The sequence below is a fragment of the Eurosta solidaginis genome, chromosome 1 (assembly GCF_040869045.1).
Source record: "Eurosta solidaginis isolate ZX-2024a chromosome 1, ASM4086904v1, whole genome shotgun sequence".
Taxonomy (NCBI): Eukaryota; Metazoa; Arthropoda; class Insecta; order Diptera; family Tephritidae; genus Eurosta; species Eurosta solidaginis.
This window is the reverse complement of record NC_090319.1, coordinates 209061236-209078190: the sequence shown is the minus strand read 5'-3', so window position 1 is coordinate 209078190 and position 16955 is coordinate 209061236. Positions and strand designations below refer to the sequence as shown.

The window sequence follows — 16955 nt, the reverse complement described above, 5'->3', positions numbered from 1 at the left end:
GCCGGCTTTGTTCCTCTTAAACCCGAAACCGATTCTAAGGTTTGGAACCAATGTGATAGGAATCGGTCCATATCAGCCCACTTGGAAGTCTCTGTTTTATTCTCCACTGACTGTTCCCAAAGTGACAGGGTAACATCAGGTAACTTTGTCGAACAGAGATATGTTATAATGGGGTCCCAGTTTGATATGTCAATTTTGTGACTTACTAATGGGGATATACAATTGTTTATATCCCGTTGTAATCTCTTTATGGATGTGTCGCATTCAGTTTCGACTGTTTGCAGGTTAAAGAGAATCTTCAACTGGGTATTGACAAGGATTCTTTTATTTTCATATCGTTCGCAGAGATTTTTCCAGGCTACTTCAAAACCTTCGTTTGTCAAGTCGCACTTCTTGACAATTTCCTTGGCCTCACCTTGAGTCTTTTGATTCAAGTAATAAAGTTTTTGTATTGGAGTAAGTCCCTTATTAAGAACATATATAACTGTGAACATGTCACGAAATGTTGACCATGATAAATAATCTCCTTTGAATACATCTGTATCACAGGGTGGGAGATGTAGGTTGCGGGGATTGCTTAAAATTTCCTATTCCTTCTCTAGCTTTTCTAGCCCTTCTGAGAGTTCATTAATTTTTGACATGCACCTTACATAGACTGAATAGGCTGACTTGTTTTTATTTTTGAATATGGCTAAATCTTTTGCCGGGAGGTCATCTGCAGCCATTATTTCGTCAAAAGTCTCTGTGGCTTTGTCCCACTTCGACTTCAATGTTTCCTGCTGAATTTTCAGCGAAAATTTGGAGTGGTCGCTTGTGGGCATGCTGAGGAATTCGACCTCGAATTCAACGACAATGTCAGCTAGTCGATTGCATGCGTCCATATTGGATGAAAAAGGGTATAACTACTCTAAACAAACCTTTGAATCTTACACGGGACTTAGTATATAACTCCAGAAAAAAGCACAGAGGCAGAATCTTTTTAATTTATTAAACAACCCTTCAATAGGTTGCACCAACGCAAAAACTATGTTTATTGTTATTGCTCGCCACACAAAGGGGGTATGTATATACGTGCTTGTGTTTGAATCGCGAAAAAAATAACAAATACCGAGAAAAAAGTGCAACGAGTTTGGTGGCAATTTATAACAAGAAAAAAATTTTTAATTTAAGGTATAAATTATCAAAGACTACGAAAAAGTGATTTTTTATTTCAAATAATGCATTTAGTGTAAACGAAATTTTTAGTAGGCAAAAGTGAACAATGTGAGGTTGTTTTTGTGAAAGTTAACCAACGAGAAGTACAAGTAACGAAAAACTTATATGCTCCTCCAATCCTCTAAAGGGGATATGTGCAACTTTTGGTTTAACTTTCTCAACATTGATTTGTATATATATGTGTGCTCGGTGCACTGAAGACCCTTGCGCCGTGTCAAATATTCTTTACCACTGGTGGGGAGTAATATTCGATGGTCAGAGGGGCTATCTATACAAATTGACACTCACAACTTTAATTTTGTTGTTTATTTAATTTTATCACTGCACAAGGAAAACAAATCACTCGCGATACACTTTTAACAATTATAATAATATATGTGCGCACTGAATTTTCAAACCACTTACTTTTTTCGTTGTAGCTTTTTGTTGCGGACTGTAGCTGGTAAAAATTTAATATGTGAACGTTGGATGTTGTTGCTTGCTGTTCAAACTCCTTGATGATAGCTCTGGGTGTGATGCTCGGAAGTATTTAGCATATAAATCGCTGGGCGTTTGAGGCCAAATCAATGAGATGGTTGTGATTTTAGGTCGCTGGTAAATAAATCCGGCTGGAAGGACCAAATGTTTTGCTCGGAGTGCAAACTCGAAAGTTTGACCGACCAATTTTTGGGGGTAAAAGAAAAGAAATGTGGTGTCTATTATTTTCAAATATTTAATATGTATCTTAACTAATATACAAGGCACGTTAATTCGGTAAATTTATAATACTAATTATACTTATTTGTAGGTTAAAAATAAAAATAAATGTAAGGCGCGATAACCTGCGAAGAGATCTAAGGCCGAGCTTATCTTCCAATTTGCGTCGTGCTCCTCTTGATTTTCCCTACAAATTTGCCGGACGGGACCTACATGTTTTATGCCGACTCCGAATGGCATCTGCAAGGCAGATGAGTTTTCACTGAGAGCTTTTCATGGCAGAAATACACCCGGAGCGCTGCCATGCACTGCCGAGGGGCAACCCCGCTTAGAATATTTTTCTTCTAATTAAAAACCTTATTTCTAAAATTTTGATGTTGCTTTGCCCGGGGTGCGAACCCAGGGCATACGGTGTGGTAGGCGGAGCACGCTACCACCTCACCACGGTGGCCGCCAATTTTGTTACCTTTGTTATGTAGATTACCTTTGTTAAAACAGCTACGGCTCCTGGTGCGTGTGGACGTGATGAACGATAAATCCAAGTGAAGGATAAAAAACTGTTAACAATGTTAAACGAGCTGCTGTCGTACGGTTTATTTATCCGTGCGATGTTTTAGCAGATATAACTTAAACCGTTCGACCAACTCTGTTAACAAATAAATGAAAAGTAAGTACGAGGGCGACCTTATAAGTTTAAGGTTTTAGGCATCTGGCCTAAACATATGTATAAATTGATTAAGTGAAATTTTAAATTTATAATAATTTTTAAATTTTATTTTATTTAATTTTAGAAATTTTATTATTAAACTCGGATTAGATACCCTATTATAAAAAATGTAGTTATTTTTCATTAAGGTAGTATTAGTTACGTTCTTGAAACTTAAAAAATTTGGCGGTATTTTAGTCTATTCAGAGGAACCTGTTCTGTAATTGATAATCCACGATGTACCTCACTTAAATTAGTTTTCAGTTTATATACCGTCGTTGTTAGAATATTTTATTAGAATAATAATTTTCAATAATTTGTATTTAAATTTATATCAGATCAAGGTGTAGCTTATATTTAAGTAGAAATGAGTTACAATAAAATTATTTAAATTAACTTGAATTTGAAATATTTAATGAAATTGGATTTGGTAGTAAAATTTTAAAAGTAAAAAATTTGACTTTAGCTCTAAAATATCAGCGCACTACTCACTTTTGAAAATCGCGTACTTCTAGGCGACTTGAATGTCCCCCACAATCTGTGGCATTGTGATTTACAGCCGGACAGCAGGAAGAAGTGGCGTTCTGCACGATAAACGGGGATGCCCCACGTGTATGGTAGAAAGCTGTCATAGTTCGCCAGACATCTCCATCGTGAGCGCCGCGTTAACTACGTCATTGGCTTCCGACCACCTACTCATACTACTTTTTCTCAAGGGATCAGCCGAATTCATCACCTCCGAAAAATGCACTTTCATAAACTTTAAAAAAGGAAAGTGGGAAGACTATAAAAATATACTGACAATCGAACCTTTTGGAGAAATTAACTTCCGATTTGAGCGATTCGAAATACTATTTATACATGGGTTTTGGGCACGGTTGCCACTTTTGTCTTTTAAAGCAATAGCCACAATTTCGGCACTTTTATTTCTTTTTCAATAGAGTAAAAATGCACAACACTGCCTATGAAATTTTCTGAATTAAGCGCCCTGATGATTGAATATTCATTAACCCACATAAGGAGATTTATACAAAACTTAATTATTACAATCGATAGCTTCGAGAAAAACAAGCAAACCTGATCTAAAAATACAACACAAAAATATAATGAATTGAGAAACTCAAATTTTTAATGGGAATTTTATGTAGGTCAGACCAAATAGCCTTATTCGTTTCGCAAACTATCTTGAAGATAACGATAAGCACTTGTTGCGTTTTGATATGGAACTTTTGACATATTTTAATTTTATTTGTTTATCAGTCTACAAATTAAACATTCATACAGACACTTAATTTAAAGATATAATTTACGATATAAATGACATATGAAGTCATCAATTTAAAAAATATTTAAACTGTATTTAATTAAACGCTTGACAATTTCAAATTCAAAACTTAGAAGTAAGCAGAAGTTAATTTGTTGTAAATGAATTCATGGAAGTATCTCAAAAAGACCTCACACAAAGTACTTATGAGGGAGCTGTTTGCCCAGTAGGGGCACATGTGAATTAACGAAATTGACAACAATAGAGCAAATTAATAGTAGGCACAATTTATACAGAATAATTTGAGCACATACTATAAAAATAATGATCAAATCACAATTTTGCAAACAAGTTTCCAATAACTGATACTTTCATATTTGAAATAGAGGGTTGTGCAGTATTATCACGGTTCAGGGTTCTTTGCTTAATTTCAAATTACATTCACAGGCGTCAAAATTTTTACAGTGTTTCTTAAAGTCATGACATAAAAAGCGAAGTGGTTCGTGCATTTCATAATTCGATCTGCATGTAGCTACACAAATTGAAAGAAAATGTCTAGATGGCCTAATTGGAACATTAAACTTGATTTCAACAAGCAAAAATGGACTATTTCTTGACCCTCTTATTAGTTTTACAATAAATAAGACGCCAAGCATCTCCCTGCGGCTCTGTAACGAGGGTAACAGCAGTAGTTTAACCGGTTGCAGTAGGATCCCACAATTTTTTGAAGGATCCCACGGTAAGTGTTTTAAAGCAAAAGCAAAATTGTTTCTGGACCGATTCCAGCTTGTCAGAATGAACCTGATAACGCGGATTCCAAATTTTTGAAGCGTTTCCAAAATAGGCCTGACCAATGATATAAAGAGTGTTTTTTAACGTATGGGTCATTGAATTCTTTAGATCAACGTTTAACGAAAGCCAAAGTACCTTTAGCCCTATTCACACAAGATTCAATATGAAATTTCAAATCCAGTTTTGGGTCCATTGTAACACCTAAATCAATAAAGTTAGTGACTAGCTTGATTAAATAATCGCCAGTAGCATAATCATGGGATTGGAGGGACTTCCTTGTAAAACACATGAACTTACACTTCGGCAGGTTTAGTGACAAGGCGTTTACATTACACCAATCAACTGGATTATTCAGATCCGCCTGAAGAAATGCCTTATCCACGGCTAAGCGGATAGGCATTACAAGTTTGACATCATCAGCGTACATCAACGGCTTGCAGCGCTTCAAAACACTTGGAAGGTCATTAATGAACAACAGGAACAAAACTGGACCAAGGTGGCTGCCTTGTGGAACACCAGAAGATACGTTTATCAACCGAGATCAGCAATTATTAAATATAACTGTTTGTTTTCTTTCCTTCAAATAAGAAGAAACCCAAGAGAGGAACAATGGGGGAAATCCTAACCGATCAAGTTTGAATAAAAGTATGGAATGAGAAACTTTATCAAATGCCTTACTAAAGCCAGTACAAATAACATCAACTTCACAATTAGTTTTAAAACTGTTGGATACAAAGGTTGGAAACTCAAGCAAGTTGGACACCGTAGACTTGCCTTTGCAAAAGCCATGTTGTGAAAAGTCAACTACCTTAATTGGAGCTATCTTAATTGGATATTAACTGTTTAAGCGCCTATGGCCGACAAACTAGGCGCCATTCGCTTCTTCGCTCTGCTTACTGGCGCCCATTGGGCACACAAAGGGAATTTAAATTGTGTTCCACCTGGTCCTTCCAGCGGAGTGGGGACCGTCCTCTTCCTCTGCTACCATATGTAAGTACCGATAAAAATACTTTGTTCGCTGGCGCGCCACCTTTCATTCGCATAAGATGGCCCAGCCAGCGAAGCCGCTGCATTTTAGTTCGATGGAATATGTTGATGTCTGCGGAAAACCCCTACAGCTCATGATAAAATCTTTTTCGGTACTCGCTGTCGCCAACGCGTACAGGCCCATAAATCTTTCAAAGAACTTTCCTCTCGAACACTCCCAGAGCCGCTTCATCTGATGTTGTCATGTTCCATGCTTCTGCACCATATAGCAGGACGGGTACGATAAGTGACTTGTAGAGAATGATTTTCGTTTGCCGAGAGAGGACTTAACTTTTCAATTACCTACCTAGTCCAAAGTAGCATTTATAGGCAAGACTAATTCTTAACATGAATATAAATACAAGCTTCTTTTACAGCATTACAAAAATATAAAAAAATGAAAACCTTATAAAATAAGACAGCTTCCTTCGGTGATTTTAAGCATTTTAACGTAATTTCATTCCCGCACTTTAACTTTTTATTACTTTATTTGCACCACACACGCACTTTCATAGATTTATTGAAACTTTGGCCCTTTGCCTAGTCTCACCCTTTTTTATACCTACTGCTGGGGCATAAAAAGTTAAGTTAGAAACAGGGGTGGACCATAATGAGAAGCGTGTTAGAGGCTTTGGTTCCATATTACAATTGAAGGGATGGTTGGTGCCATGTGGGGACAAGCAGGACATACATTATGTATGTCGGGATTGATTCTGGATAAGATCGAAGTTGAGCTGGAGTGACGCGCATTTCCCTAGGGAGAGTGCGTTCCTTCTCTGCTAGTTCTGGGTATTTTTCTTTGAGTACCAGATTTGCGGGGCAATTCCTGGCATATAGGTTCGACTCCTGTTTGTGGATATCACTGAGGACCTGTTTGTGCTTTTTGGTTCATACGGCTGTGTTCTCAGATGCCGTATTTCCTCATAATGCTTACGGAGATGACCCCTGGGCGGTGTAGCCTCATCAATTAGATGTCTGTTAAGATGCCAGGTTTCTGGTAACGGGTGACTTCGCCTGAGTTGAGGGAGGCCGGGACGCAATTGTTGTTGTGGCGCTGGGACCAGAGCATCTGGGAAAGTGGCACCGTCCAAGGCAGGAGCTGCATTGGGCAGATGACGCAGACATATATATTCTGTGCTGGCAAACGGTGCAAAAGGTGGTAAGACGTAGACTACGGGACGCCCCGGGGCGAGAACAGTAAGGAGTCACAAAAGATTTATAAAAGTTACGAGGACGTGAGGTTTTGGGGTCCACCCCAGAACATTCTATCCGATGCAACCATCCCTTGCACGTGACACACTGACAAGAGTGTGACCATCTTAAAAAGATTAATTTCCGGCATACGCAGCAAAACCATTTCCCTGGACCGGGGTTGTGCAGGTCCCGGATCGGGATCGATACCTTCCCGGAGCAGGAGAATATGGCGCAGGCCCGCTGCAATGATCTGCTGGGAAGAAGACAATTTGTGGGGGGACGCAACAAATTAAATGGGGTTACACTGAAATGACAGCCCTTGGTCGGGAAAAATAACGAGTCGCTCCGGTACATAGAACCGGCTGCCATCTTTCGCTACATGTAAAACATAGTGAAATTATTTTTCCAACTCGTTGGTACTTTTTCATAACGAAAAAAATGCATCTTAACTAATAAATAGTAAATAAAATATTTTAGCGTGTATTTCTCATGCATAGTATGAATGTAACTAACAGTGTTTTTTGTACTTTTGTATGTCAATGGGCCAGCCAAAATTAATTGCGTATCAGGGGCAAGTCTTATTTAGGTTTACAAACTCAACATCTCTAGCGTGATTTTTGCGATGTTCACTTCTGCATCAAAACTCATGAATAAAGATCTCCAATGAGTTGAAATTCACGAAATGGCCCCCTAATGTTTCATTAAGTTGCGAATATTGGGATATGAAATAAATTTAGTATCAAAGAATACATCTGTGATCTAGTTTACCGATATTGAAAACTGTTTTTTTGTTTTTTTTTTTTTTTTGTGAATCATATTTGGAAACTGTTTTATTTAGCTTGACTTGACAGGCCGGCCGGCCGTTGTTTACGAATTTTTAAACTTTAAGCAACTTCCCGATAAGCTACAAGCTTCAAACTTAAAATATAGTTCAGAACCCGATGACAATGCAATAATAAGAAAAAAAACTCAGATAGATGGCCCATGGATCGAAATATTTAAAAAAAATCGTATCTGTGGTCCGATTTGGCTCATATTTGGAACACATAATACATACAGGAATACAAAGCGACCTATCACCGCTAGGTGGCGCAAGGATCGAGATATTCAAAAAAACGTATTTGTGGTCCGATTTGGCTCATATTTGGAACAAATATTACATAGAGGTCGGTAGAAGTGACATCAAAATAATTTGGAGTTCGAGGACTAAGATTGTAACAAATTGTCAGGAAAGAGTCCTTGTAATAATGAGTCACTAAATGAACTAAATAGAATGAGAAATAATAGGCAATTAGGACAAAAATTTTTCTAAGCGGGGTCGCCCCTCGGCAGTGTCTGGAAAGAGCTCCTGTTGTATTTCTGCCATGAAAAGCTCTTAGTGAAAACTCATCTGCCTTGCAGATGCCGTTCGGAGTCGGCATAAAACATGTAGGTCCCGTCCGGCCAATTTGTAGGGAGAATCAAGAGGAGCACGACGCAAATTGGAAGAGAAGCTCGGCCTTAGATCTCTTCGGAGGTTATCGTGCCTTACATTTTTTTTTTTTTTAAATGAACTAAATAGAATGAGAAATATTAGACAATTAGGACAAAAAACTTGAAAAAAAAATAATAATTACAAAGAAAATTTTTAAGTTAAACGGATTTATTGAAAACAATACTTACATTAAGTAATAATAATACTAAAAGCTATAAAAAATTAGACAGGTCCTAGGTAATAGTCATCACACTCCTCATCAATCTAGGGCGTTGATCAGACAACTAAAAGCGTTGGACGCGTGAAATTTTGTGAGGCGTAGCATAATCTAATTAAGGTTCAGTTGGTCTTACTTATGACTATCAATAGAAATTTGAACGCTTTTATATAATTGTATGATCAACGCCCTAGATTCATGAGAAGTGTGATGGCTATTACCTAGCACCTACCTAATTATTTTCTAGCTTTTAGCATTATTATTACTTAATATAAGTATTGTTTTCAATAAAACGTTTAACTCAACATTTTTTTTTATTATTTTATTTTCAAGTTTTTAGTCTTAATTGCCTATTATTTCTCATTCTATTTAGTTCATTTAGTTACACATTATTACACGGAATCTTTCCTGACAATTTGTTACAATATAAGTCCTCGAACTCCAAAGTATTTTGATGTCACTTCTACCGTACTGTATGTGATATTTGTTCCAAATATGAGCCAAATCGAACCACAAATACGATTTTTTTTGAATATCTCGATCCTTGCGCCACCTAGCGGCGATTTTTTCATAGGTCGTTCTATTCCTGTATGTAATATGTGTTCCAAATATGATTTATGTAATATGTGTTCCCGATATGAGCCTAATCGGACCACAAATACGATTTTTTGAATGTCTGGATCATTGCGCCCCCTAGCGGCGATTTTTTTCATAGGTCGTCCGCATTGCTGCTCTGCAAAGGCGAAGCTAGTTGTCAAATAAAAAAATTTTAAAAGAATTTAAGTTAAACGGTTTTATTGAAAATAATACTTACATTAAGTAAAAATTATACTAAAAGCTAGAAAATAATTAGGTAGGTCTTAGGTACTAGGCATCACACTCCTGATTAATCTAGGGCGTTGATCCTACAATTTATTGAAAATAATACTTACATTAAGCAAAAATTATACTAAAAGCTAGAAAATAATTAGGTAGGTCGTAGGTACTAGGCATCACACTTCTTATTAATCTAGGGCGTTGATCCTACAATTAAATAAAAGCGTTCAAATTTCTATTGAACCTTAATCAAATTATGCTACGCCTCATAAAATTTCACGCGTCCAACGCTTTTAATTGTCCGATCAACGCCCTAGATTGATGAGAAGTGTGATGACTAGTACCTAGGACCTACCTAATTACTTTCTAGCTTTTAGTATTATTATTACTTAATGTAAGTATTATTTTCAATAAAACCCTTTAACTAAATTTTTTTAAATTATTTTATTTGACAACGAGCTTCGCCTTTGCAGAGCAGCAATGCGGACGACGTTTTTTTCATAAAATCTACTATAAAAAATCTTCGAATATATGATTCAGAAGAACGCATAGAAAAGGTTTAAACTATACTCGTAAACTTACTTTTACTTGCAGGTCGCGCAATATTTTAGACGATTTTCGTGAAGCATATTACTGGCTCTCTCAAAATACGGCAGATAATGCGCGTATCATGTCATGGTGGGATTATGGATACCAAATAGCGGGTATGGCAAACCGCACTACTTTGGTTGATAACAATACATGGAATAATAGTCACATAGCTTTGGTTGGAAAGGCAATGTCATCTACTGAAGATGTATCGTATGAAATAATGAGTTCCCTGGATGTTGATTACGTGCTTGTTATATTCGGCGGAGTCATTGGATATTCTGGCGATGATATGAATAAATTTCTTTGGATGGTCCGCATAGCTGAGGGAGAACATCCAAAGGACATAAAGGAGAGCGATTTCTTCACTGATAGGGGGGAGTTTCGAATAGATTCCGAAGGTGCTCCTGCCCTTCTGAACTGTCTCATGTATAAGCTCAGTTACTACAGATTTGGAGAGCTAAAACTGGATTACAGGTAAGATATGCAAACATAAAGAGTTAGTTATGTGCTCGAATTCCTCTCTTCTATTCGACACAGTTTGCAGATGTATTTAGACAGGGTTAATTGGATCTTAAAACGTTGAAAAATTCAAATTTACTCTTTCGGAAATTCAAGTGACTATTTCTAAAATCAAATTTGTGTTTTTTAAAAAAAATTTAATAGCGAAGAATTTGGATTTTAAAAAATTAATCGTTTATTATTAAAAGAGCAGTGTCCACATTTTCAAATTTCTTATCAGACGCTAAAAACCTTGTAACTCTTTTCTTTATATTTATTTTCAGTTATTGTAAATGGTTGATTGTAGGTAAGAGGAAAACAGCTGAACAATTTTTTTGTTTGTTTTTTGATGACGTCGTAGAATTCCTTACACTCTTCGGGAATATATTGGATTACCTTTTTAATGTCGATAATTTTTGTTTCATTCACTTCAAAAAACGCCTTTTCTGTGTGCAGATCAGTAGTCTCGAGTTAGCTTAAAGGTATTTTTCATTAAACCATATTCGGTGATCCTGAGATCCCTATTGTTGATAATACATTTTTTGTAGTATTCGGTACACAACTTATTAAAATCCAAATCATGTTCGAATATTGAAGTGGGGTATATATTTTGGAACCTTTCCACAGATTAGATATGATTATATATATATAAACTACGGCTACTGAGCGGGAGTAGAATTCATCATGTCTGACAATCTATGTAAATGTGTTATATCTAAGCAATGGCAGAAATCTTACGACTTTATTTATTTTTGTATATGGAGACTTTTGATGTATATAAGTACCTCTCAGGCTTTTTACTCCATATCACATAGGGATTAAGAGTCACACCACCTAGGTGGGAGAGTCTCTGCCTAGCCAGAGCAACGCATTCGCAGAGAATGTGCACCGGCGTTTCATCCTCCAGCTCACAGAAACGACAAATTTGAGTATCGGATAGACTTAGCTTACTTAGGTGATATCGTAGACCACAGTGTCCCGTATAGTACCCTATGAGAGTTCTTAGGGTGGACCCTGCTTAGATTAATGAGTTTGGCTGATACGTTCGTTGCCGGAAGTATAAACAGTTTGGCCTGTCTTTGCCCTGGGCAGTCAATCCAGTGACGTCTGAATTGTTTTGTTGCCCAGTTACTAATAGTTTCCCTGGTGTGTGCTTTCGTAAGTCCACAAAAGGGCTCTGGATCATAGAATGCTGCTATAGCACCCTGCTTTGCTAGCTAATCTGCATGTTCATTACCTTCATGTCCCTTATGTCCAGGAACCCATCCTAACAAAACCTTGTTTTTGGCTCCCAGGTCATTAAGGATTTTAGTGCAGTCACCATTAGCTTAGATGTAACTGTGTAGGATTGCAAGGCACGCAGGGCCGCCTGGCTGTCCGACATAATGTAAATGCTCTTCGATGTTGAGCCTCTCCACAGACATCTCTACCACAGACTTATATTGCATGGATTTCTGCCTGAAATATGGTGGGGTAGCATCCCATTGGTATCGATTTCTTAAAGTTCGGCCCAAAAATGCCAGCTCCTGTTCTTCCGTCATCGAATTTCGATCCATCCCTGAACCAGACCTCTGAGCTAGGGTCATTATAGGGATTCACTGTTTCTCAGTGAGTCCTGTCTACAATGGACACTTCGAAGTTCCGTGAGATTCTGAGCTTAGAGGCCATTACGTCACGCAGTTGTGATGTGGGATTTTTTTATGAATTTTCTTATTATTTTCATATGCCCTATCATGTTTCCTGGTTTCAACTCCGAAATATTTGAAAGTCTTAGTGCGCCTAGTTTTGCCTCTTTCTCTATCAGAATAGGGAAGGCACGGTGCGTGGTAGCACGGAAAATATATATATTTAAAGAAAAGAAATAAAAATGGTTTATTAATAATAATGACAATAATTAGTTTATTTTGTATTGAGTTGGTATAATATTTTACCTTTGGTATGTGGCGTGACGGCAGCAGCGACTTTCTTCCTCCGTGGTTGAAATGGAACAGCCAGCAAGAAAGTGATTTCCGTTGTGTCGGACCGGAGATCGTGCGGGGATTTTCCAAAGGATATTTGTTATCCGATGGAAAACTCAGTTACCCCTGTTATGTTGCTTATATGTGTGAGTGACTGTATAAGTGTGTATGCATGCGTATGAGCTATACATGACAGTGTATTTATGTACATACATATGTGCAGCTAAATAAATTATGCATTGGGGTGGCCGCGCAAAATAGATATAAATATTTAGGTTCTGACCTAAACATGCCGGCCCCCTTGCGGTAAGCAACATCTGTGGGAGGAATTCCATGCTTCAGCTGTCACGCACATGTAGTACTTAAAAACTAGATTTAATTTTTTGTTTATTTTGAACAAATATGTATTGGCTGATCGCGCCCCGTACTTGATTGATTATAGAGGCCGCTGTATGAAGAAAAGAAGCAACCTATTAAGGCTGAAAACAAGAACGGGTTACAATTCAACACACTTTATTAGTATAAACTTCGTTTGGATTTCGAGTTTTTCGTAGTCTGGACGAAGAGGACATGTCTCCGTTCCAGATTTCGACGATTGTAAAATTATTTCCCATCTGGACAAAGATTTTAACTTTATGAGATTTAAGGTTCTATCCAGATGGAAAGGACGGGTCTCCGTGCCAGATTGGATTTATTTTGTTATGTTTGGTTTTAATTTTATTAAAATGTTTTATTTTAAAATGAGGGTGGCGAACGATTTATTAATTTCTTGATATTTCGTAAAATTATATTGACCCCCTAACATAACTTTATGTGGCTGGCAACTCCATGGCGGGGAAATTCGCCGTATGCGCAATAATGTACTTTCAAAGGAGAAAAGAGATGACTGCAGTTAGGGCTCAACTAGTTAGTGATCACTTCCGTAAAGCTCCGTTGAGTGCATCTTATTTTCCCTATACATCGGCTTTCGGGTTCCTGAATTGTAATTAACGTGGAAACTAATATCACGGGTTTACAGCCACGCAGACGCCATTATAAAATTCCTCTCTAAAATCACACCCTCAATCCGTAAATCAAGGTTATTTTTAATTCTATGGTAACGTTTTTGAGATATTTACGAATAACCGTTTTCTCAAAAAAAACAAAAAAAAAAAACAAAAAATTGGGTCCACTTAAACATATTGTGACGAATATTAGCAACACTAAGGCATACTATCATCTCTAAGCCGATAATAAGCAGTCACTTGTATCTACATAAACAAATATCAATCATTATGTCTACACATATGTATGTACATACAAGAAGCGGAGAGATATGCACAAACACATGCATATATCTGAGATGCTCACAAAAGTATGCAATCATCGGTCGAAGTACCACACACATATACACGCTCATATGAGAAGCTATAAACGTGCATCTGTAGTTTATAGCTGGTGAGTTTATAGCTGGTAAACAAGTAGTAAATTCTAGAAGGAGATACGCCTAGAAGTATGCCGACGAGGAAACCGCAGAGTATAAAAGCAGCACCAGATGAGCCAAGGGCAATCAGTTTGATTTAAGGACGCTACTGGTTGCGAAGTATAAGTGTTATTGCGAAGTACTCTAATAAAGACCATTTTGCATCATTGAATATTGGAGTTATTCATTCAACAGTTTAGCGATACGAACGTTAGTAGAAGGTTGCAAATAAGCCGAATTGCACTAAAATCGTTACAATTGGTGTCAGAAGTGGAATTGTTGAATAAATTTTGAAGATTTCGAATACAACTTGGACATGGCAAAGTTAATTGAATTAACGATCCAGCAACTGAAAAAGGAGTTGGAGAACCATGGATTGAATACAACTGGCAGTAAGATCGAACTTCACGCACGGCTACGAGACGCTATGGAGTTGGAAGGAATTAATGTGGACGATGATGTCTTTCATCCTGATGGGGACGAGACAACAACAAAAATTTAATAAAAAAACGGAACATCGCAGGCAGTTACCAGCACAGACTTGAACACGATTTTGGCTGCAATATCTGCTCAAACATCGACAGTAACATCCAAGATGGAAGCACAGGAGGCACGCATTTCAGAAATGTCGTCGCAAATGTCATCTCAACTGGAAGAACAAAAGACAAATATGTACAACATCTCAACTGGCAAACCAGAAGACAAGTATAGCATCCCAACTGGAATCACAGGAGACACGTATAACATCAAAGATGGAAACACAACTGCAAGAACATGAGGCACGCATAACAGTACAACTTGAAGCGCAAGAGCCGCGTATATCATCAAAACTCGAAGTGCATATGGACGAGAAAATAACGCAGTTTGAGGAAAAAATCGAGGCCGTGGTAGATGCTTTGAGAGGTCGTATACAGGAGTTACAAATAAATCGCCCAGCAGTTTCAGCGAGTAATCCAAATGTAAAGACACGATCCTTTGACGGTTCTGTTCCTTTCCAGGCCTTAAAGCTACAGTTTGAGAAGACGTCGGCAGCGAGCAACTGGAATGCGGAAGATAAAGTAGCTGCACTGTTCATGGCATTGAAAGGGCCAGCAGCTGAGATCTTACAAACCATTCCAGAGGGCGAACAGAACTGTTATGAAGCATTGGTCGGCGCTCTAGAGAGACGATACGGAACCGAGCATAGGAGACAGATATACCAAATGGAGTTACTGAACCGCTTCCAGAGGGCTGGTGAAACATTGCAAGAGTTTGCGTCGGATGTTGAAAGGATGGCACATTCAGCGAATGCGGACGCACCCGTGGAATACGCCGAAAGGGTAAAAATCCAGAGCTTTATAAATGGCATACGAGACGTGGAAACCAAGAGAGCGACATGCGCAAACCCAAAACATACATTCACAGAAACGGTATCACATGCTCTTATTCAGGAAACAGCATCGCTTCTGTGTAAGCCAGCGTTCAAAGCACGCCATGTGGAGGTAGAAAGGCCAGACTTGGTTAAAACAATATTGGAAGCGCTGAAAGGATCGCAAAAGTGGGGTGAAAGAGTTATCAAATGCTTCAAATGCGGGAAGCCCGGTCACATTGCACGTCATTGCGATCTTGATCCTAGTGGTTTCAACAGCATGGGTGGTCTTAATAACAAAGCTGGAAGGGATGAGCAAGAGCGAGTAAAATGTAGAGATCGAGAGCCAGCTCAAGCTATTGAATGTCCTGTGATATCTGTGTCGGCAAATTGGAAGGAAATCAGGCAATCTTACCGTCAGAGAGAATGTGGATGGCAAAGAACGTGTACTGACTGTAGATACGGGCGCATCTCATTCCTTGATTCCATTTGGTCAACAGGAGAGTAAAGCCATTACATGGAGCAAGGTTGCGTACGGTCACTGGCGAGTATAACCAAGTCCGAGGAGAAGTGATCTGTGAAGTCTTAATTGGGAAGGTCATGGTTCTACGCAAATTCGTTGTGGCGGAGATTGTTGATCAGCATCGATATGCAGAGAAGGGTTATGCGTTACAAGAACCAGGATGTACCACTTAACTTCAGTTTGGGGAAAGGGTTCAGCAGTAATCGAGTACTGGTGGAGAAGACTCGACAAAGGCCACGAAAGTCAAAGGTAAAGGTTGATGGATCGAATGGACCAAATAAAGCGAAATCAAAAGTACCTGCGCGAGAAATACTGGCATTGACAAAACCAAATGGATGCACAAAAACGAAGGAATGAATGCGAGGGTAGGTTCAAGCCAGGGCGCACTACTGTTGTGAAACGTGGGAACGATACTGATTATGCGACGCCAATCCGTCAAGCGCAAGCTCTACGAACTAGATCATTGACCAAACAACAGAGTGTGAGGGAACGAACCAGGATAATGAGTAGTAAGTGGAAACACAGGTGCGACGAGAACAAAAATTCGGAAGGTTTCTTGGAGGGAGATTTGGTACTGTTATACAACCCTCACCGGCGGAAAGGTGCTCCATCCAAATTTCGGTGCAGTTGGGAAGGCCCGTACAAAGTTGTGAAGAAGATCAGTGATACCATCTACCGCATACAAACCATTGGGAAACCACGAAAAATAAGGGTGGTTCATTTGGAGATGCTAGCGGCGTTTAGATTAGGAAATTTCTCTAATCGGGACGACCAGACTTAGGTGGAGGGCAGTGGGACGAATATTAGCAACACTAAGGCATACTATCATCCCTAAGCCGATACTAAGCAGTCACTTGTATCTACATAAACAAATCAATCATTATGTCTACACATATGTACATACAAGAAGCGGAGAGATATGCACAAACACATGCATATCATGAGTATCTGAGATGCTCACAAAAGTATGCAATCATCGGTCGAGTTATTACTCACATATACAGGCGCATATGAGAAGCTATAAACGTGCATCTGTAGTTTATAGCTGGTGAGTTTATAGCTGTTAAACAAGTTGTAAATTCTAGATGGAGAAACGTCTAGAAGTATGCCGACAAGGAAACCGAAGAGTATAAAAGCAGCACCAGATGAGGCATGGGCAATCAGTTTGATTTAAG

At 38.4% G+C, this 16955-nt stretch overlaps 1 protein-coding gene across 1 annotated transcript in view; it reads left to right on the top strand.

Moving 5' to 3' along the window:
• Stt3B (catalytic subunit 3B of the oligosaccharyltransferase complex) overlaps window positions 1–16955 on the top strand; it is a 276121-nt gene that overhangs the window by 160577 nt on the left and 98589 nt on the right. The window contains exon 3 of the mRNA XM_067760123.1: window positions 9995–10465. Within this exon, the coding sequence (XP_067616224.1) occupies window positions 9995–10465 (471 nt within the window). The remainder of the gene's footprint in view (window positions 1–9994; window positions 10466–16955) is intronic.